This window comes from Panthera uncia, chromosome E3 (genome assembly GCF_023721935.1).
Source record: "Panthera uncia isolate 11264 chromosome E3, Puncia_PCG_1.0, whole genome shotgun sequence".
In the NCBI taxonomy this organism is placed as follows: domain Eukaryota; kingdom Metazoa; phylum Chordata; class Mammalia; order Carnivora; family Felidae; genus Panthera; species Panthera uncia.
This window is the reverse complement of record NC_064815.1, coordinates 24,912,240-24,933,974: the sequence shown is the minus strand read 5'-3', so window position 1 is coordinate 24,933,974 and position 21,735 is coordinate 24,912,240. Positions and strand designations below refer to the sequence as shown.

Sequence of the window (21,735 nt, the reverse complement as noted above, 5' to 3'; positions counted from 1 at the left end):
TGCGCGGCTCGCGGGGAACAGGCGGGGAAAGCGGCGCGCCGGGCGTCGGGGGAGGGGCGGGCGAGGGCAGGTCAGGGCAGCCCCGGCCCGGGCCCCGCCCCCCCGCCCCGCCCCCTCCGGGGGCGGCTGGAATCGGTGACGGACAGGCGTCCGGGCCGGTCACGGCGCGCCTCGCGGTCCGGAGAGCTCCAGAGGGGCGGGGCGCGCGGTGGGGCTCCAGAGGGGGCGGGGGCGGGCGGGGAAGCCTCTGGGTGGGGCGGGGCCGCGGGAGAGTAGCAGCGCTCCCAGCCAATAGGAGGCGGAAGCCGTCCCGTTAGCGCCGGATCCCAGCGGGTAGGGCGGGGCGGGCGGCGCCGTGGGGATCCCGGGGCGGCCGAGGGCCCCTGACTCGGCTCCGCGCGGCGACATGGACCGGATGGCTAGCTCCATGAAGCAGGTGCCCAACCCGCTGCCCAAGGTGCTGAGCCGGCGCGGGGTGGGCGCGGGGATCGAGGCGGCCGAACGGGAGAGCTTCGAGCGGACTCAGGTGAGGACCGGGGGACCCCGGGGCATGCGTGGCTTGGGCATCCCGAGAGACGCAGTGCCCGGGAGGGGCTTTGAAGGGGGCAGATGTCTTCAGGCCCAGGGAGGACGGGGCAAGGGGGCCGCGAGAGGGAGCATCTGGGTGCTCAGGTCGAGGCGATCCTGGGGAGGTCGGGGACCCGGAGGCATCCCAGCTGGCCTGGGGAGAAGGGCAGGGCGGCTCCGAGGAGCTGGCACGACCCGTGGGGCAGGGCAGGGGTCACAGGGACGGTGAGAGCCGAAGGAACGGAAGAAGGACCGAATGGAAGGGGTGCCCTCTCAGCAGGGGAAGCGCATTGGGGGGCCACTCAAGTGTGGCGGCGGAGAGCGGAGCGCTGGACTGGGATGAGAAGCGGGGAGCCCTTTCCTCCCCTCTCCATCGCTTCTGGGTTGCACTGACATTCCCCCCCCCCCCCCCCCCCCCCCCCCCTTCCTAGTGCCTCTTGCTTGGCTCACGCCACCCCCAGCTGTCGGCCTCCAAGGGCCAGGCTGCAGGGGTCTGAGCGGCGAGAAGGAATGTAGGAAATGCGACGTGTGGCCGAGCTTGGAAAATGGGGGCTGGAGGAAAGGGCCGGCCAGGGGCCAGGGGCCAGGGGCCGGCCTTTGGCCGGACAGCCCGCTGCTGGTCAGGATGAGCTGCCCAGTGATGCCCAGAGCCCTGACTTGGGATTTTGGTTTCATCCCCCAAGATGTGCCTGACAGCTAATAGGCAGACTGCCCTATTTGTCCAGCCTGAGCAGGGCTGGGGGCCAAAATTCCCCAGTGTCATCAACAAAAAGCCACAATCCCATTTCTACCTCGGAGTTTGAATGCCTGGTGTATTGATTTGACTGAATAAAGCGGACATGTTTCTGGTGTTCATCAACTCGTTTGTATGCAAAATCCATTTCAAAGGGCACAGCACTTCTTTTAATCCCGGTGCCAAAGTTGTATGGGCAGATTTGTGCTTCACTCTTGTGCTCAGGGTAGAACCTTTGAAGATCCAGCTGGGCCTCCACAGCCAGAGGCTGGTTCCCCTGCTGTGTTCTGCCTCATCCCCACCGCCAAACACAGTCCAATGTGAAGGAAGGCCTTTGGGGTTTTAGATAGAAAGATTGTGAGGACCTGACTGTGTATTCTGTGTATGGAATCTTGCAAAGAAGAAAGCTTTTCACCCCCCTGGGAACTTCATCTTCTCTTTCCAGTTGCCTCTGGCCCTTTGCACGTGTGTCTGGGTGGTGTAAAGTCGGGAGTGTCCCCTTCCTGGGTCATCCTACCCCAGGCGTGATGGGAGAGATGGCAGTTCCCTGCTGCCTCCCAGGGACCAGCTGGGTTTGGGTTTCTGGCTCTGTGGACTGGCCCCCTTGGAAGGAAAGAATCTTTCTGTCTGCTGGTCCACTGTGTGTGTTCCTGCCTCAACGAGTTGCCTGATCCTGAGGCTTCTTGCTCCAGGAAGCAGTGTGAATAGTCTTCTTTTTTTTTTTTAATGGGAAAGGAAAAGAAATAGGTGTTATTTTATGATAACCCATTCCGTCTGGAGTCTCAAATCAGTAAAAACTGGAGCACTAGAGGAAGACACGTAAAACTTTGACTCATTATAGTGATGGAAATTAGATTTGCAAAAGCTTCCTTCTACCCAGGACTGGCATGTCCCCTCGCCATCCGGGGACCACCCAACAAAGGAGACTCTAGGTCAATGTTTGCGGGTATTTTATATGTGGAACCCTTGCGATTGGCCACACCTGACCGAGTGCCTTGTTTTGGGGGTGGGGGTGAGAGTGAGGAGGTAGGCTGGGGCAGGAAAAGAAAGTTTCTCTATTATTGAAACCGTAAGGGGGGGGTATGAAAGCGAAGAAAAGAGAACAGTCCTAAAACTTGGCATTAATCAATCTGCAAAAGCTCATTTTGTTTAATGACTTCAACTGTATCCAATGTATTATGAGATATAAAAATGAGCTAGAAAAAACTTCTAATGAGTTGAGAGACCATGAGAATCAGCCAAGGTGTAGTGATAATTGTAGCTAATTATCGTGTTTGCCACTGTTCTAAGTACTTTGCTGTGTTACCTTCTTTAATCTCAACAAGGACCCATGAGGTGGGCATCAGCCCCATTTTCCATGGGGAAATTGAAGCACAGAGAGGTTAAGTCACCTGCCCAAGGTCACACAGCTGGAAGTGGTCCCAGCCTTTAACCACTGCGCTGTGTTGCCTCTGAGGCAACAGTGGCACCCAGTGCCTCTGGGTAGAACAGTGGCATTGGAGTGTAAGAGGTTTGAGTTTCATAGCCAGGCACTTGGATAGGCCCTATGACCTCGGGCAGACCTTTCTAAGTTTTCCTTATTATAAAATAAAGATGATACTTACCTTACAGGTGTATTGTGGGGGTTAAATTAAATAAGAGGCGTGAAGGCATTTTTGTAAACTTTGGGACACAATTTCAGTGATTCTTGCTGTAATCTGGGGAGACCCAAGGAAGCACAAATGTCAAGTAATGGTGCAGGCTGTGATTAACTCTTCAGTAGGGGGGCAGAAGTGTTCCTAGGTAATGTGATAATTACCGAGAGCACATGCGGAAAGTACAGGCTGGCGTGGGTGTGGAGAGGGGTTGGGAGCCCTCACCAGGACCTAACCGCCATTCAGCATGAGATAGTGCTTGCTGGGTGGAGAGGAGGGGAGGTGGGCATTCTAGAAATGGGGAATGGCAAAGAACACGTCTGGAGATGAGCGCAGATGAGGCTAACTGGCTGAAAAGCAGAATTGGCCACTCCTGCCTTTCAACCCTTAACACCTGTTACCCTGTCCTGTCACTCTCTATGTTGCCCTCGGTAAACTAGGAGCTTCATGAGGACAAGACTGTGTCTTTTTTTTTTTTTTTTGAGTTTATTTATTTATTTTGAGAGAGCACGCAAGCTGGGGAGGGGTACAGGGAGAGGGAGAGAGAAAGAATCCCAAGCAGGCTATGTGCCGACTGAGCCCAACTCGGGGCTCGATCTCGTGAACCGTGAGATCATCACCTGAGCTGAAATCAAGAGTTGGACACTTAACCAACTGAGCCACCCAGGCGCCCCATGATTGTGTCTTGCTCTCACCTGTGTCCTCAGATGCCTGTGTTAGTGCTGAGCCAGCTGTAGGTGAGGGTAGAAAATGATTGGTTAACCTCAGCAGGGAAGCCCTCGCCTGGGTTAAACTCAGCTGTGGGCATCAGGTGGCATCTTTAATTACTTGATGCTTTTTCCTAACAGCCCCTGAGTGCCCTCCTGGTCCTTTGTCTCCTACACCCTCAGTCAGGAGCCCTGCCCCATGCCCATGAGAGGACTGTGAATTGTCTGCCTTCCTTCTGGTTAGGCCAGCATCCCTGCCAGAGTGGGGACCCCAGACCCACCTGCCGCAGCCCCCATCTCCAACCTGATCCCTGCTGTGTCCCCCACCCAGCCCATCACAAGCACCCTTCAGGTTCTAGGGGAGTGAAAAGTGGCTCTTGCCCTCAAAAAAGTTGCTGGGGTAATGATACCTTGCCTGGAACACTTTACAGTTTATACAGCACGTTTTAGCCATCACTGGGGGCTCCACTATGCTTGGGTATAACACCCTCATCTTACGGGTGAGAGCTTGGTAACTTGCCCAGGGCCACCCGCTGGTGACTGAAAAGCAAGATTCAGATCCAGGACTCCAGGTGCCAGGCCCCTTCTACCATGCTGTCCTCATGTTGGCCAAGGAGGGCAATTCTGGAATGAACCAGGAGGGCTGGCACCCATAGACAAAATTCCCTGTCTGTATTTGCTTAGCTGGAAAATGGTTTTCTCCATGGTTTATGTTTTCACCATCCATTTAGTGAGCAGAGAGCGTGGAGGGGACACCGAGATGGGTAAGATAAAGAGACCAGCCTGGGGGAGCTCATGAGTCAGCGGAGAGGTGGACCAGCTACTGTGGGGCTCTTCTACACAGAGGACTTACAGCACCAGCATCACCTACTGAATGAGAGCTTGCATTTCAGCCAGAGCCCTGGGTAGCCCTGGGCACCCTGAAATTTGAGCACCTCTGCTCTGTGGTTGGTGATTGCTAAGGTCAGAGGAGGCGTTGGGGCTCTGGAAACACAGAGCCTTCCGGTGGAGCCCTCCACAGAGTAACAGGATCCCAACCAACCGTGAGCTGGAAAGAGCCAGGAAACTCGGGTTTTCGAGAGGAAGAGACAGAAACAAATATTTATTGAGGGCCTGGTGGGCACTAGAAACATGCTGAGTGATTTATAGCCATTATTCTATTTAATAGCTCAGGCTCAGAGAGGCCAAGTGACTTGTCCAAGGTCATGCAGCAAGTAAACCGAGAAGCCAGGGTTCTGAAATCTGATGACCAAAAAGTCAGGGGGTGTTTCTACCATTTTGCTCATGATCTTCAGCTCTGGCTTTGATTCACATGCTCAAAAATTTTGGGGTTTGAGCAGAGGGATCAGGGCTTCTTTTTTATTTTTTTTAATTTTTTTTTAATGACTATTTTTAAGAGAGACAGCATGAGCAGGGGAAGGGGCAGAGAGAGAGGGAGACACAGAATCCGAAGCAGATGCCAATCTCCCAGCTGTCAACACAGAGCCCAACATGGGGCTCGAACCCACGAACTGTGAGATCATGACCTGAGCCGAAGTCAGACGCTTAACCCACTGAACCACCCAGGCGCCCCGAGGGATCAGGGCTTCTTGACTCTGGCTGCACGGGAATGGTTTCTAACATAAAAGGTGCTGTCCCCCTCCTGTCCCCTGCTTGCTCTCTTAGTTGGTATTGAAAAGAGAGAGGATGCTAAGAGCTTTCTTTGAACTTGTGGTTCTGTACTTTGGTTTCCTCCCATTGATAATAATGAGAATAGCCAACATTTATAGCATTTGCTGTGTGCACATGGTAAAGGCCTTTACGAGCCACACCTGCTCCCAGTTCTTGGAAGGAATTTACAAATTATGATCCCTATTTTACAGATGAGGAAATCAAGGCTTAGACATGTCAGTAACCAGCCCAAGGTTCTGAAGTCAGGGTCAGAGTCGGGACCCAAACTCAGGAAAACCAGCCCCGGATTGTGCTTGATTGTCACCCTGGAGTCACAGCCTAGCCCCCTCAGCTCTCTTTCTCCCCCTAACAGTTGGGTCCCCAAAGTGCTAACCTCACCCCACTTCTCTTTCACCTTCTGTCCACTTCCTCTGTGCTCAGCTCCTCTGATAGTTTCTTTTCTTACTTCCTGTGACGCCACCTCCTGAGTTCTTGGCCTGTGTGACCACTTCCCATTGGACATTTGTCCCTACATAAACCACACATGCTCCAGGCTCAACTTTGGGCCTCCCCTGCCTCTGAATGCCAGTGTCTGGTCCTCGCTGGTGCCCTTCAGCTCCTTGGCATCCACTGTGAGTCCTCCCTTTCCTGTTTCCTCACAGCCACACTGTGCTCTGTGATGTTTCTCTTGTCCACTGCTCTGCTCTGCACTGTTCCTGCCCTTAGTACCTCTTTCCAGTGTTGGTGTAATCCCCTCCTTTCTGCTTCCCAAATAGCCTGGGGCCAGACGGGTTGTCTCTAAAGCCCAACACTGGCTTCTGTAACCCCCTTTTCTCAAGAACCTTTGCTGGGTCCCAAGAAGCCCTGCATGACGGGGCACCTAAGGGTCCCTGGCGCCTCTCTCTTCCGGGCCTTAACACCGCATCCCTCCACTAGACCGCCACTGCAGTCTCCTCCAGCCAGATCAGGTATTCCAGCAAGCAGGGGCCCGTAGCTACCGTCTGTCTGTCCCATCCAGCCAGGTCGCACCGTGGCTTCTCTCCCAGACCGTAAGCTCTTGGGGGCAGGGTCTGGCTCTCCGTGCTGAGCGAGCCCTTGCAGGAGGCAGGCGCTGGGCCTGTTTGCCAAATGTGTGGATGTAAAACAGTTGGAGGAACTACCGGGAGCCTGGGTGCTACAGGCAGGCCTCTGCTTGCAGAGTACTTTCCCTTTGCACATTTTGGAGGCTCTCCCTCTGTCTCCTTTGATTTCTCCAATGATTAACTCTTACTAAGTGACTGCCCTGTGTGCCAGGCTGGTGCGCCCAGGGTATCCATTTAGGACAGAGCCTGCAGAGTCTAGAGATGGGATTAGGGCTCACGGTCGATGATTTGGATTTCCGTTAAGTTCCGAACACTTTATAAACATTCCCAGAACACGGGCTTGGACTTCCCAAGGTTTCTTTCTGCTTCGGGTGGGGCCATTCTGAGCTAGAAGGTATTACGGGGAAGGGAGAGAAACTGGCCTGGTGTGTCCCAGGCACCTGGACACGGCTGATGGCAGTGGCCTGCGTACCACTGCTGGAGTAAGGGATGTGCACATAATGTGAGAGTGCTCCCTGGGGAGTGAGCAAATCTGGCTCTGCTACTGAATTTCTCCGCTCAAACTGGGGAGGCCGGGCAAGATTTCCAGCTCTCAACCATTTGGGCTAATGAAATTCCTGTAAGCGGGTTTCCACCCTGAGGAATAGGGACCTGCGCTTGATCGGAGCTCTAGGCTGCTCCCTTGAAAAGCTTCCACGTCCCCCCGTATGTAGACTGGGGTGCATGAAAGGATGATGCTGAACCTTGCTTAGAATGGGACGAGGAGCACCCACGTGGCCGGAGAGCTGAGTCCCCGCCCCACTTGGGCACTGAAAGGGCTCCTTGCCTGGCATGTCAGCAAGGCACCGAGGAGGACTGTTCTACACCCCCTGTCCACCGGCCCACTCACTCCACCACCTTGGGACAAAGTACGGAGCAGACCCGGGTGGGGGGTGGCGGGGCGGTGGGCCAGCGGCCAGTGCTTCTCCCGCATCCAGAGGGTTGATGGCCTGGAGAGGTGCCCACCTAGGAAAGGGAGCTTGTCAGCCCCACCTCCTGGCAGGGTGGGGGCTGCTTCCTGTTTTCCTGCCCCGGCAGGCGGGGAGGAGCCCTGTTCCTGGCTCGTGGGCAGTCCAGTCTGACACAGTGCGGGCAGAGGGACGGGGATTGAAGGTGTCCTCTGGCTGAGACGGTGGAAGGGAGAATGGGGATTTTCTTGGATCTGAAAGGTTGCTGCTGCCGCCTCTGTTAGCGCTAGAGACAGCTCTTCGGAAGCTGGTTGGGGCCGTTCAGGAAGCCCGTGTGGCCGATTGCTTCTGATTTTAACTGATAGGCAGTTTATAAAGCACATTTGCACATAACCTCCCTTCAGCCACAGAACAGCCGTGTGACAAATAGTGGGCCGTTCTCAAGTGTGGTCACTGAGGCTCAGAGAGCTTAAGTGACTTGCCTGAGAGCACTCAGGAAATGGGCTCGCAGACGCTTGAACCTGGTGGGTCTTATCTCAAATTGTGTTCTTTCTAGATCTCCCTTTAAAGCTGAAGCCTGGTCTGGGGCTGGTAACTTAGAAAAATGACAGATTTTTTTTTTTCTCTACGTCTTTTGCAATTGATTTATTTGGACTTTTGAAATTCCTCCCAGATTTTTGCAACACACATAACTATCAGAGGGCCTGTTTCCAGAATGTGTAAAAAAAAAAAAAAAAAAAAAAATCTGAAAAGAGATCAAAGGACCACCTAAATGAAAAATAGTCAGGAACTGGGGCGCCTGGGTGGCTCAGTCGGTTGGGCGTCCAACTTCGGCTCAGGTCATGATCTCGCGGTCCGTGAGTTCGAGCCCCGTGTCGGGCTCTGTGCTGACAGCTCAGAGCCTGGAGCCTGTTTCAGATTCTGTGTCTCCCTCTCTCTCTGACCCTCCCCCGTTCATGCTCTGTCTCTCTCTGTCTCAAAAATAAATAAACGTTTAAAAAAAAAAAAAAGAAAAGAAAAATAGTCAGGAAGAACTTCACAAAAGAGAATGAACAAATGGCCGATAAACATATGAAAACGTGCAACCTCATTAGTAATCAAGGAAATGCAAATTAAAATTGCAACGAGGGGCACCTGGGTGGTTCAGTCGGTTAAGCATCCATCCTACTTCGGCTCAGGTCATGATCTCACAGTTCATGAGTTCGAGCCCTGCGTCGGGCTCTGTGCTGACAGCTCAGAACTCGGAGCCTGCTTCGGATTCTGTGTCTCCCTCTCTCTCTGCCCCTTCCCCACTTGCACTCTGTCTCTCTCGGTCTCTCAAAAATAAATACATGTTAAAAAAAAATTTTTTTAATTGCAATGAGATACCACTAGGTGCCCATCAACATGGCTGAAATAAAAATGGAAAAAAAAAGAAACACTGACAGTGCCGAGCATTGGCAAGGGTGCAGAGCAATGGAAACGCTCGTGCATTGCTGACGGGGCTGCATGTTCGTGTAACCGCGTTGGGTAGCAGCCTGGTGTTATCCTAAAATTAAGGATGTACAGACTCAAGAGGCCAGCACTTTTCCTGTTAGCTGTATACCCAACAGCAGTGCACACACGTGCCCCAAAAGATCTCTGGAAGCATATTCATAACCACCTTTTGCACCAGCTCCGGACTGGAAATAATCCAAAAGCCCTTAACAGTAGATGGATCACTGACTGAATCGTGATGTGGTCTCTCCTCGGGATACTACACAACACGGAGAATGAAGAAGCTGGAGTTACATTCAACAACGTGGATGAATCTTACACACAGAATGGTGAATGGAAAAAAAAAAAAAAAAAGGCAGAGCCAAAAGGACACCTTCTGTATGCTTCCATTTGTATCAAGTTCACAAAACAGGCAAAGCTAAACTGGTATTAAGTCTGCTGCTTCGACAGTAAAGCAGTAAAGAAATAAGGGGAAATAGGGGGACGATCACCATAAAAGGCCAGATAAATATTGTCCTTGGATGCAAGGGAGGTTAGTGATTGGGAAGATGTACAAGGAGAGTGGCTGAGGTCCTGCCATCAATCTGTTCATTGGTCTGTGTAGTAGTTTATGATAATTTATTAAGCTGTACATTTTATTTTGTGCAGTTTTTCTCTATGTTATATTTCAAAATACAGAAGGTTAAAAAAAAACTCCTTCCAGGGAGTAAGAGACAGTGTCTTGAGGAGGCCAAGAACTTACCACTTACATGCCCACCCACCGTTTGAGGTCTCCCCCAAATATAGCTTCCCCTGTGAAAACCCTTCTTTTTTTTTTTTAATTTTTAATGTTTATTTATTAGAGACAGAGACAGAGACAGAGACAGATCACGGGCATGGGAGGGGCAGAGAGAGAGGGAGACACAGAATCTGAAGCAGGCTCCAGGCTCTGAGCTGTCAGCACAGAGCCCGACACAGGGCTCGAACCCACCAACTGTGATATCATGACCTGAGCTGAAGTCGGACGCTTAACCGACCGAGCCACCCAGGCGCCCCAAACCCTTCTTTTTTTTTAATGTTTATTTATTTATTTTGAGAGAGAGAGAGAGCACGAGCAGGGGACGGGCAGAGAGAGAACCCGAAGCAGGCTGTGCTGTTAGTGCAGAGCCCAACATGGGGCTCGATCCCACAAACCACAAGATCACGACCTGAGCCGAAAATAGGAGTCAGGTGCTTAACCGACTCAACCACCCAGGCGCCCCTCCCCTGTGAAAACCCTTCTGATGCAGCTTTTGATTGAAGACACACAAGTATCCAAGCATCATGTTCCAAGCCCCGCTGTAACAGGTAGTTGTGAAGTTGAGACTTATCATTAGACCACACTGAGCGTGTTGCCCTCGGCTTCCATTCATTTGTGTCTTGTGTCTGCAGCGGCAGACGGGCCCTCAGGTCCTCCCTCGTCTTTCAGTGAGTCACTCCATGTCTAGCAGAGGGAGTTACACACTGGCTAAGGCTCGGGAGGTCCGTGAAGTACAAAATAAATCAGGTGATGAAAAGTTCTCAAGGGAGAGAATGAGAGAAGAAAGTGTGGTGTAGGCTCAAAAGAAGCATATTTGAATAAAAGCAAAGATCTGGGGGGGGGGGGCACCTGGGTGGCTCAGTTGCCTAAGCGTCTGACTCCGGTTCAGGTCATGATCTCATGGTTCGTGAGGTCAAGCCGCGCATTGGGCTCTCTGCTGTCAGAGTGGAGCCCACTTCAGATTTTCTGTCCCTCCCGCCCCGTGGCCTCTCTGCCCCTCTCCAGCTTGTTCTCTCTCAAAATAAATAAACAAACTTAAAAAAATAACAATAAAATTAGTTAAAAAAAAAAGATCTGGGTGGCGGACTTGTGGAAGACATGACCCCACGCTTGGCTTGTGCTCCACAGATGTAGATTGAGTCTTGCTTGACCAGCAATGTCAAGTGGGAGAACCTGGGAGCGGGGGAATGTCTTGAGGGAACATGGCCAAAACGCTGACTTTCTAACGGTGGTTCTGTGAGGTCCCTGTCCTGCTGCATGGTCCCTGGGGCCAACCCACAATGACAGCTCTTAGTTTAGACAGTTGTTGGTGTGTGTGTGTGTGTGTGTGTGTGTGTGTGTGTGTGTGTGATTACGTGTTACTGCCTGTCATGTGGCCCTTCTGCCATATTGGTCTGGAAACTAATGCTTTCTCTGGTTTTTCTTGGGTCCGTCTTGACCGATGCTATATTCTTCCCTCCCATTTTCCATGATCCTTCAGAAAGAGATTGACAGGCATGAGCTGTGTGGTTTTGCCTCTGAGCAAGATGCAGGGCAACTTCCCTTGAAGTTACAGGTCAGCCCAGGACTCTACCTCTCCGGGCCTGGCACCTGGTAAGCATGCCAAGACTCTGTGTTGAGAACCTTATTCATCTTTGAAGCCTCAGGCTCCTGACACAGCATCTGGCCCCGAGTGACTCTTGATAAGGGTCCATAGTATGAAGGATGAAATATTTTGAATGAAGCCCTGATGAGTGTCAGCCATTTTTGGTCCCCGTTCTGAACTGTGAACCCTAAGAAGTACACCCTAACTCTGGGTTCATGGGAGCACGACTGGAGCCAGCAAGAGCCGGGGCCCCTGAAGAGACCAGCTGTCTGACGTAACTCTGGGTGGTTCTCAGGGACTTCCTCTTGAACGTCAGCTCCCTGACTCATGCTTGGAAGTGACTTGAGGTGCCCTGTTCTCTTGAGATTCTTATTGCAGGAAGGGACCTCCCTGTACAGCCTTAAGCCCATTACTGCTGATAAAAAACAAAACTACCCCCACACACCTAGACCCGAACTTTGTCTCCTGCCACAAACTGGCTCCCTGTCCTTTGTTCTCGGTTCTAGAGAATCCCAGTTTATAAACCATCCCTGACCCTTGAAGCTGAAATTCTCGCGGCCATTTTGACCTCCCCGCGTTCTGCGCCCCTGCGGCTACGCACGGAGTCCAGTTGTTGTGTCTTCTTGACTCCTTGATCGTTGTCCATATCGCTCCTGCTTTGCCACCCGCTGCTTCTGCCTCAGCTCAGGCCTCTTTCTGGAGCCTGAGCTACGTCTTGCACAGCCCAGCTGGCCTTCCTGCCATCCAGCGCCACCCCTCGGGAGATCTACCCTCCCTTTGGCTGTCTTAACGAGTTCTGTTTTAAAAGGCATACCTGCTTGTATCACTCCATGTTTTAATTTTTTTTTTATATTTATTTATTTTGGGGAGAGCGTAAGCCGGGGAGGGGCAGAGCGAGGGGGACAGAGGATCCAAAATGGGCTCTGCGCTGACAGGCTGACAGCAGCAAGTCCAGCGTGGGGCTCAAACTCACGAACCGCGAGATCATGCCCTGAGCCAAAGTCGAACACTCAACTGACTAAGCCACCCAGCGCCCCTATAACTCCATGTTTTAAAAGCCTCTTTGTCACTCTAAGCTGAAACTCAAGCATATGGGCATTGCACAGAGCCAAACTTTGCGCCCCACACCCCCTCCCCCCCAGCCCTACTCTATCCCAGCAGCCCACTGCTTCACGCCTCTGTTGTCTCCAGGTGGCACAGCATTCTTTTTGGCCTAGAATGCCGCTCCCACTTTTTCCACCTGGCTAAATTCCTCATTCTTGAAGTCCCACGTCCGATGGCCCCCTCTCTGGGAAGTTCCTCCACCACTCTTCTGGGCACATCTACTTGATGGTATTTCTGCGTGTTTCTGTGTCAACGTGTTGATCTGGATGACTGTCCATGATGGACTGTGACTTTCCCTGTAGCTTAACCTTCTTTGTAGCCCCCACCCCAAGCATGATGCTCAGGGCCCCGCAGGCCCTCAACAAATGTTTGCTGAGTGAACTCATAATGCGTATTGAGGACCTGACTGTATTTGATTGTTGCTCTAACCGAAAATGGAATAGGGCCCAGATCCCATTCCGAGGCAGGTGCCCCATGCTGGGGTGAATGTACGTGGTCTCTGTCACATTGGACTGAAGCTGTAGGTTTGGCTACGGTGGTAGGGAGAGGAGAGCCTGTTTTAGGAGCGGAGGATTCAGTGGGAGGGACGCTTTCCAGAAAGAGGCTTGTGCGTGCAAGAGTCGGTGCGCTGGGAGCCAGTATTCCCGAAGTGTGTCCCACAGGTGGGATGACAAGGATATGGTAGGCAACACAATATACGCCCCCCTCCCACCACATTCACATGGCGAAAAGGGCCTTTGCAGATGTAATTAAGGACCTTAAGATAGGGAGAGTAATCTGAACTCTTCCCAGTAAGGAACGCAGCTGCACCAGCACCTTGAATTTAGCCCAGTGAAACCGAGTTAGCCTTCTGACCCGCAGGACCAAGAGCTGATAAACGGGCGTTGTTTTAAGCTTCTAAATTGGTGGTAATTTGTTACTTTGGCGATAAGAAGCCGATACGGGATGATAACAGGTAACTCACGCTCTGGGACAACAAACCTCATGCAGCCCTTGCCTCGCTGCACAGACAGGCCACCCTTTTTAAACCCGGAGGGACACTTGTTATTTCATCTGTGCTTATTGTGGCCATAGATAACACATTGCGTTTCCACACTTGGTGCCTATTCACAGAAATCTTATCCTGGGAAAACAATTCAGCAGCCGTTCAAACATTCTTTCCTGCTGCGCCGTGGGGTCCTTTGGTGCAATTCCAAGTGTGAGGGTCACAGATATAATTTACTTAACCTTACTTTTTTCTTTTTCTTGATCAAGCCCTGTGCTGTCTATTAAAAAAGGCGGGTGAGAAATCCCTTTGTTTTCTCTACGATCATGATGGCGTCTTTGCTCAAAAGAGAGCTGACTTGTGGTCAGGAATCAGAGGTGGTGACAAATGAACAGCTTCCCTCGGGGTGGCCCTGCAGTGTGCTGGTCCTTCTTCAGGGTCACCAGGGTGGTCTGGAGTGTGCCTGGGTAGTCCTGGCAGCCAGGAGCTCCCTTAGCACTGAATTAAGAATCGGGAACCCTCAGGGCACCTGGCTGGCTCAGTCGGCAGAGCATGAACGCTTGATCTCTGGGTTGTGAGTTCGAGCCCCACGTTGGGTGTAGAGATTGCTTAAAAATAAAATCTTTAAAAAAAGGGGGGAGCGCCTGGGTGGCTCAGTGGTTAAATGTCCGACTCTTGATTTCAGCTCAGGTCATGATCTCATAGTTTGTGGGTTCGAGCTCTGTGTGAGGCATCTGTGCTGATAGTGCGGAGCCTGCTTGGGATTCTCTCTCCCTCCCTCTGTCTCTGCCCACATTCACTTTCTGTCTCTCTCTTTCTCAAAATAAATCAACTTAAAAAAAGAAAAGAATCAGGAAGTCTTGCTTCTCCTGGCTGTGGTTCCCCCTGCCCCATCGTGGTCCCTACCTCCTACATACAGGTCTTCAGTCACAGTCGTGAAATGAGGGGGATTGGCTGAGATCACCCCGAAGGTTGAGAGACTTGGTGATTCTGTGAAAGCACAGTTATTGACTGAAGCAGCAGCCCTGTGAGAGTTGACTGTCTTTTGACAACACCTGGCCCTTGTTATTCCAGTTTTGCTGTCCCGTTTCTCAGCTTCGAACACGGAATTCTGTTTGGCTTTCCTTCTCTGTGAGACCTTCCTCTGTAGCCCTGGCTGCACTTAAATTCTATGGGTAACTTCTTCTGCATTGGTCAGAGAGGGTCTTGTGCCTCCCCACCCACCAAGAACTGGCCTTCCAAAGTCACTCACACAGGAAAATTACCTAGTGAGAAGTCCTTTGCAGTTGGTCACTTCTGCCCAAGCACACACAGTCTTCTGTAGGACTGCAGACCAGGTACATCTGCATAGTCTGAGCACTGCAAAACTCCGGGAGCAACTTCTGATCTTGGGCTTCCCGGGGTTAGTCCGTTAGGCCAAGGTTGTAGCACATGACAAAAATGATTTTCCAGAAAAACTCTTTGACACTGACTCAAAGGCCACGCAGGGTGTCCAGAAGGGTGCCATTTTGTCTTCTGCCAGCCTGCTTCACCCGTTGACCTTCCCTCCCTGGTGCCTCCCGTTTTCTGAGGTGTGGCCTCTGATCCAGTCCAGTTTCCCAGAGGAAAGTGAGGATTAGAAAAGAAACTTCAACTTGCCTAGGGTCCATTCTGCAAATCCTTGCCCAGATTTGAGGCAGACCCAGGCTTGTGTCTGGGTCCAGGTCGTGCCCCAAGACTCTGTAAAGGTTAGGAGCATGGGCTTTAGGTCCGGCGGGTCACCTGCCATGGGTGCCAGGCAGGCTGCCTTACAGAGACGCTGGTGGGCATAGCTTGATCTGATTCAGTTAAGCAGAGAGCCATGGGAATAGCATCTACGTTAATGAAAATACCTACCTCATAGGCGGTTGAAATCATTAAATGACATAATGCAAGGAAAACGCTCAGTGCATTGCCATCCATATAGCGAGCACTCAGATGTATCAGCTCGTGGGGTGCTTGGGTGGCTCAATCAGTTAAGCGTCTGACTTCGACTCAGGTCATGACCTCGTGGTTCGTGAGTTCGAGCCCCTCATCAGGCTCTGTGCTGACTGTGCAGAGGCTGCTTGGAATTCTGTCTCCCTCTCTCTCTCTGTCCCTCCCCTGCTTATGCTTTCTCTCTCTCTCTCAAAATAAACAAATAAACTTAAAAAAAAAAAAAGAAGTATCAGCTGATATTATGATTCTCTTACTAGTACTTAAGCACATCCAAATTTGGGGGACTAGTGTACTTCTGGGCACAGGGTAGGCTCATGGCTGTGAGATAAGTAACTGAATGGATCTTGGCTTCCTTGTTGGTCTGCTGCCCGAGGACGCCTGAGTTGAGGGTCACCTAGATGAGGAAATCCCACATTTTCAAGGGTGGGCACAGAACCACAGGAAGAGTTACCAGGAGATCTCAGGAGGCGATTGCCTGGACCATGACCCCCCCCCCCCACACTGGCCCGCCTTTGCACCGGACCTGGGGAGGGATGGCGTGCTTGGAGGAATCTTTCTGGTCCTAAGTCCCAGGGCTGGCTCAAATGTCGGCTAAGATGACAGAGGGCATGCAGAAGGAATTGTCTAGTCTGGAAAGACAAAGGCCGAAGCGAAGGCACAGACAGGAGGGCAGAACACTGGGGTCTGGGTCGCGGCTCTGCCTGTGACCAGTTGTGTGATTTTATTTCCGTTGAAGGTCTGCATGTACACAGTTTCAAGGGTCAGATAGCAACTCAGACTTGTCACCACAATCCAGGAATGTCCTGGTCCAGCACTTTGCTCCTCCCCAACTATTTCCTGCTTCCCAGAAGCACACCACTTTTAATTCTTGAAACTGCTTTCGTTATAGCCATTATTGTGAACCTCATTATAGCCATTATTGTGAACCTGCCATTCTGGAAGATAAAGATCTAGCTTTCATCTGCATATATGCTCCCCCCATCCCCAGGACACTTTTCCTCCTCTGTGCCGCTAGAGTTTTAACTCTCTATTCAGTGTCAACTTTATCACGACCCTGGAAATGCCAGGAGCAGCTGAGTATACGTGGTATCTTTTCCTTTCCTGCCTACGTTTTTGTTATTCCCAGACTAATGAATTGTTTTCATTTGCTTGCTTGGGGTTCTGTGTGCTTACCACTGATTCATCCACAGCTCTCCCTTAATATGCAAATCTCCACTTACTCATTATGGTGGGGGTTGCCTCGGTGTCCCCATCCTAGGTCAAGTGAGAAGGCGAATGAGCAGGAGGTTGGAGGGAAGTCAGCAATCGCGAAGGTGACGTCAACCAGTGATGATTGTTGCTGTCTGGAACTTTCTTCCCAAACCTCTAACTGGAAAGTAATTATAGGGCAAGTGAAGGGGTGCCTCCCTGTGCACGGTGGGGATTAAGGCCCACCTAACGCGAGAGGCAAAGTCGGCTAAACCGTATAGGGCCGTAGGAGTCTGGATCAACTCACAGATGATTTAGCCGTGACCTTTTAGGAAGGAAAGTCTGAGCAATTAAGGGTATCCTTATGTCATAGGGAAAGACCTGGACCTCACAGACCCCTTTGGGGGCCTCGTTGGAAGCAGAACTTGGGGCTGATTGGACAAGACTGATCTGATGACACTAATGATATTTTTATGGAAAGAAAAAGTTTCCTCTAATGCCTTAGAAAAACAGTAACTGTCATAGCGATGATGGTGATTGGTGATGGTGTGGTCATCTCCTTCACACCCTGCTCAGGGGACGGCTCAGAGCCTGGGGTTTCCTTCTATTTATTCTCCGTGCCATTGAACGTATTCAGAATGTCTTTTCTCATGGGAAATGGGAAATAAAACCCATTGGTAGGAGAGAGTCTTAAATGCCTGGGGTAGATTCCCAGCTACTATTCTGCCTTAGGCCTCAGAGTGAGGGGCAGGCTGGGTAATGAGTGGCCCCTGAGACCCTCCCAGCCTCTGCCTCCTCATTTGCAAACGACTTTATGTAATAGGCCCACAGTTCCTGGTCTGCAGTTCTGAGATCCCGAAGGTCTGGAAGACTACAGGTTTATTTCAGAGTGTGGTGCCCGACCTGTACTTGTCTGGGCCTGTTTGTAGACTGTGTTACGTGCCCATCTTAGAATGGAAGGTCCTACGATATGCTGCAAAGATGACCGTGTTTGATCAGAGGGTGTTGCCCAAACCCTGAAGTCCTAACTCCCCAGACACACGTGACCCCAGAAGTTTGGGATAAGGGATCAGGCCCCTGCAGCACCAACTCCACTGTGTTGTGGCAAGGTTTTGAGCAAGATACTTTAGGGATGAAACATGAAGCCTTATGCCAGGCAAATAGTAGGAGCTCAATAAATGTTAGCTGTTGGGAGTCATCGGTTTTAGAATCATATCTGTAAGACTAGGAATAATTAGGTTAACCATTCAAGTCCAATTTCTTCCGATCAGTCAAGGTCATATGAATGAGTTTAAATTGGAAAAAAGTGAAATGGCAGCTTGGCGTGTCCTAGAAAGAACTGGGTGCAAATCCTGTCTCTGCCGCTTATCACCCCAGTGACCTCGGGCAAATGCCTTAATTTCTTTGCCTCAATATTCCCATCTGTGTAATGGGGATAATAATACCTGTCTCACGGGGCTGCCTTGAGTATCCAGAGAAACCCAAGAAACCGGTGTGTGAAAATGAATGGCTCCTGACAGATACGCTGAACTGGGCACATCACCCGAGTGGTTTTCTTGCCAAAAGTGCGTAGCCCCAATCTTATCATGAGAAACATCAGACAAAGCCAGTGAGGGATGTTCTACAAAATAACGGACTAGCGGTTCTTCAAAAACGTCAAGGACTTGGGATGCCTGGGTGGCTCAGTTGATTAAGCGACCGACTTCAGCTCAGGTCACGATCTCATGGTTCATGGGTTCAAGCCCCACGTCAGGCTCGGTGCTGACAGCTTGGAGCCCGGAGCCTGCTTCGGATTTTGTGTCTCCCTCTCTCTGCCCCTCCCCCAGTCGTTCTCTCTCTCTCTCTCTCTCTCTCTCTCTCTCTCTCTCAAATATACACATTAAAAAACAAAATGTCAAGGTCTTAAAAGACCAGGAAAGATTAAGGAGCTGCCACAGGCCGGAGACGAGACAGTACGAAGTGGGATCCTGATTGGGTCCTGGAGCAGAAGGAGGACCATAGTGGGAACACAGGAAGCAATCCAAATGAGTTCTGTAGTACATAGTTGATAGTATTGCACCCAGGTGAGCTTCTTAGCTTTGATGATTTTCCTACGCTTATGTAACATGTTAGTTAGTGTAAGGGGAAGCTGAGCAAAGATGTACGGGAACTCTGAACTATTTTTGCAATTCTTCTTAAAGTCTAAAATTATCTCAAACTAAAATGTTAAAAAAAAAAAAAAAAAAAGGAATGGCATGTTGCTTGGCCGAGCTTAGTCAGGGCTAAGTAAACGGTGCGTTCCCTGGCTCCCTTGGGTCATCCGGGGGACATTGGAGACGCGCATACGCAGGGGGGCCGATCACGCAGGGGGGCCTATCGGTGGTTTGTGAGGAGGGAAAGTGTGACTAATCTAGGCTGCATCGGGGGAGGGAGAGGTCCTCTGCCTGAGCCGCGAGGAGCTTCCCTGACCGTCCCAGGTCTTCCGGCAGAAGGCAGAATCGGAGTGGGACCTGCGTGTGCGGTCTGGGGGACGCGCTCTGTCAGCCTCCACCTGTCACTGCAAAGAGTGGTCAAGCCCTTTGCAGTCAGACAATCTCAGTTTCAGCTCCAGCTCTGTTACTTGTTATCTCTTTGGACTTTGGGGAACTTATTCATCTGTGGTCAGAGATAACGTACTGGCATCTGGGTTCAATGAGTGGGTTCAAGGAGAGGGTCCAGAGCAGTAGCCAGTGCTGAGGGTTGTTTCCTTTCCCAGATGGCACCAGCAGAAGTGCCCCCCCACCCTCTGGGTTCCCCACAGCGCTCACTTTGTGCTCCCCCGAGAGCCCTTTCTAGGGATGGCCTCCTAGGGTCCATGGCTTGTGCATCCTGTTTGCCACGTAACCTAGCGCTCCTGTAGGCCCCTGGGCTTTCAAGTAGGAAGATGTGCAAATGTACTGAGTGGGTGAATGAACAAGTGAGCGAATGAATGAGTGAATGAGGGAGTGAATGAATGAGTGATGAATGAGTGAATGAATGAATGAGTGAGTAAGTGAAGGAATGAGTAAAAGAGTGAAGGGGCGAATGAGTACATGAATGAGTGAATGAGGGAGAGAATGAATAAATGAATGAGTGAGTGAATAAACGGATGAGTGAGTGAAGGAGTGAGTAAAGGAGTGAAGGGGCGAATGAGTACATGAATGAGTGAATGAGTGATGAATGAGGGAGAGAATGAATGAATGAGTGAGTGAACGAATGAGGGAATGAGGGAATGAATGAATAAGTGAATGAGTGAGTGAATAAACGGATGAGTGAATGAGCGAAGGAGTGAGTAAAGGAGTGAACGAGTGAGTGAATGAATGAGTGAGTGAACAAACAAATGAATGAAGGAGTAGCGATGCCCCTCCTGCCTCTCTGAAGGAGGGCTGTGTACTGTATATGATCACTGGCTCACATAGTTGCCCCGTGGCAGGCCATTCTCGAGGATGCCTTTCGAAGTGTTCAGACCAAGCACACCGTTTTATTATGATTTTTCTCCCCCTATCTTGGGTGCCAGTCACCTATCCAGAAAAAGCAATTACCTCCTTTTCTTACACCGAACCTCTCAAGCCTTGAAGCTGTGTGTTAGTAGTTCAGAATTCTCCAGGCCTCTCTCCTTGCTGCTGAGAACTTTTTGCCACAGGAAATCAGTCTCATTTTAAGGGCCAAATAGTCACTAAATATAGCCTCCCAGCACAGATATTTAAAGAGCTGCGTTGATGATGTTATGTCTGAACAGAGACGAAGGGGAAGAAAAAAAATTTTTTTTTTTTTTTTTTTTTTCTGGAAAGAAGCATGAAGTTACACCAGCATTTCTGTGGGTCTGCAAGGAACAGACTGACGGTATGGTGTCAATGTCTTAGTTATGGGATCGCCGGCTTGGGCCTCGGAGTTTAGGTTTCTGGTGCCAGGCATTTTTTGATAATTCCTCCTTATCTCTATTTAAAAATGACTCCTGCCCTGGAGGGTGACCTCCGACGAGCGTGCCCTCCCCGCCAAGCCCAGGAGAGCTGCCCTCCCCCAGCTCCGGGACCAGACGGGGGTGGAGTGGGACCCACCCCACATTATCCTCTCCCAAGTGCTGGCAGCAGGTGACAAAGGCATGAGTGGATGGCGTCCAGGGATCTTTACTGAAAAGTGAGCAGTGGGTGCAGAAGCCAGGAAACAGTTCATGCCTCAGAGAGAGGCCTGAAATTCCACTTATGCTGGCCACCATGATGTGGGGGAGGGGGGTGGCTTTCATGGGGGCTGATGGCTTCCCACTGACTCTCCTCTGGCTTTCACCTTGAGCTCATTGCATGGTCAGGGTAATATCAAGAGAGTATAAAGCCTTGGGGATGATGTTTTTATTTCTCAAATATTCCTTCTAGAATATAAATAAGACTATTTTAGGACTTCTTCAGAACTTTCTTTGGGGCTGAATTTATGATGTCTTTGGGAGAGAAACTTCATAGCTGTTTTCTGTTAGAAACTGCAGGGAACTGTCTCAGTCTTTGTCTGAAGATGTCTACATATATCACTGTCTTTCACCCCACCCCACCAACCCTGTCATAACCAAGATTTTATTGGTACTTGTTTGTTGATTGGTACTCAGACATCATGAGTTAATGCTGGTATTAAAAAGTCTACGCAATGTAATTGCAATACTTTGCTAAAGAGTTACTTAATCAGTGTTCCAGCTTAAACTTTGGGGACATTTTATCCACAAGTAGAGGTCACCAGAGCTCGGAATCTTCAAATATTTGTAACTCTCAAGCCTTTTATTGGGACTGTCCTGATAACACGGAATGTGATATCTTACACATTATATCCACGGCCCATTAACAGGTTTGGGGAAATTCTGGACCTTCCTTCCCTAGCCCAGATAGTGTGCAATTCTGATAAGGAGACAAAAGAACACACAGAAGACACAGAGACAACAATAGTAGGAGAAAAACACAAATATGGAAGGTGGGTCATTTAAAATGACTCTGTCACTTGGGTTATGTGTATTTTAGAGGATTTTTTTTATAATGCCCTTCAAAGTGGATGGAATGTTAAGTTTACATCAAACAAAGCCTTTCTTAGTCCAACATTCCACTATTTTCTGCTTTTTCTAAAATTAACTAGCACATTTTATCTCTTAAAAAGTCATTGGACTGGGGCATCTGGGTAGCTCAGTCGGTTAAGTGTCCAACTTTGGCTCAGGCCACGATCTCACAGTTTGTGGGTTCGAGCCCTGCATTGGTCTCTGCGCTGACATCTCAGGACCTGGAGCCTGCTTCAGATTCTGTGTTTCTCTCTCTCTGTCTCTCTCTCTCTCTGCCCCTCCCCCACTTGTGCGCGTGCGCGCGCGCTCTCTCTCTC

The 21,735-nt window shown here is 50.5% G+C and overlaps 2 protein-coding genes across 2 annotated transcripts in view; both read left to right on the top strand.

Moving 5' to 3' along the window:
* The window catches only part of STYXL1 (serine/threonine/tyrosine interacting like 1), a 320,245-nt gene that overhangs the window by 290,841 nt on the left and 7,669 nt on the right, over positions 1-21,735 (top strand). The gene's annotated exons all lie outside the window — the stretch shown is intronic.
* The window catches only part of HIP1 (huntingtin interacting protein 1), a 147,087-nt gene continuing 125,716 nt past the window's right edge, over positions 365-21,735 (top strand). Inside the window, exon 1 of the mRNA XM_049639234.1 lies at positions 365-526. Coding sequence (XP_049495191.1) covers positions 407-526 — 120 coding nt within the window. The 5' untranslated portion in view covers positions 365-406. The remainder of the gene's footprint in view (positions 527-21,735) is intronic.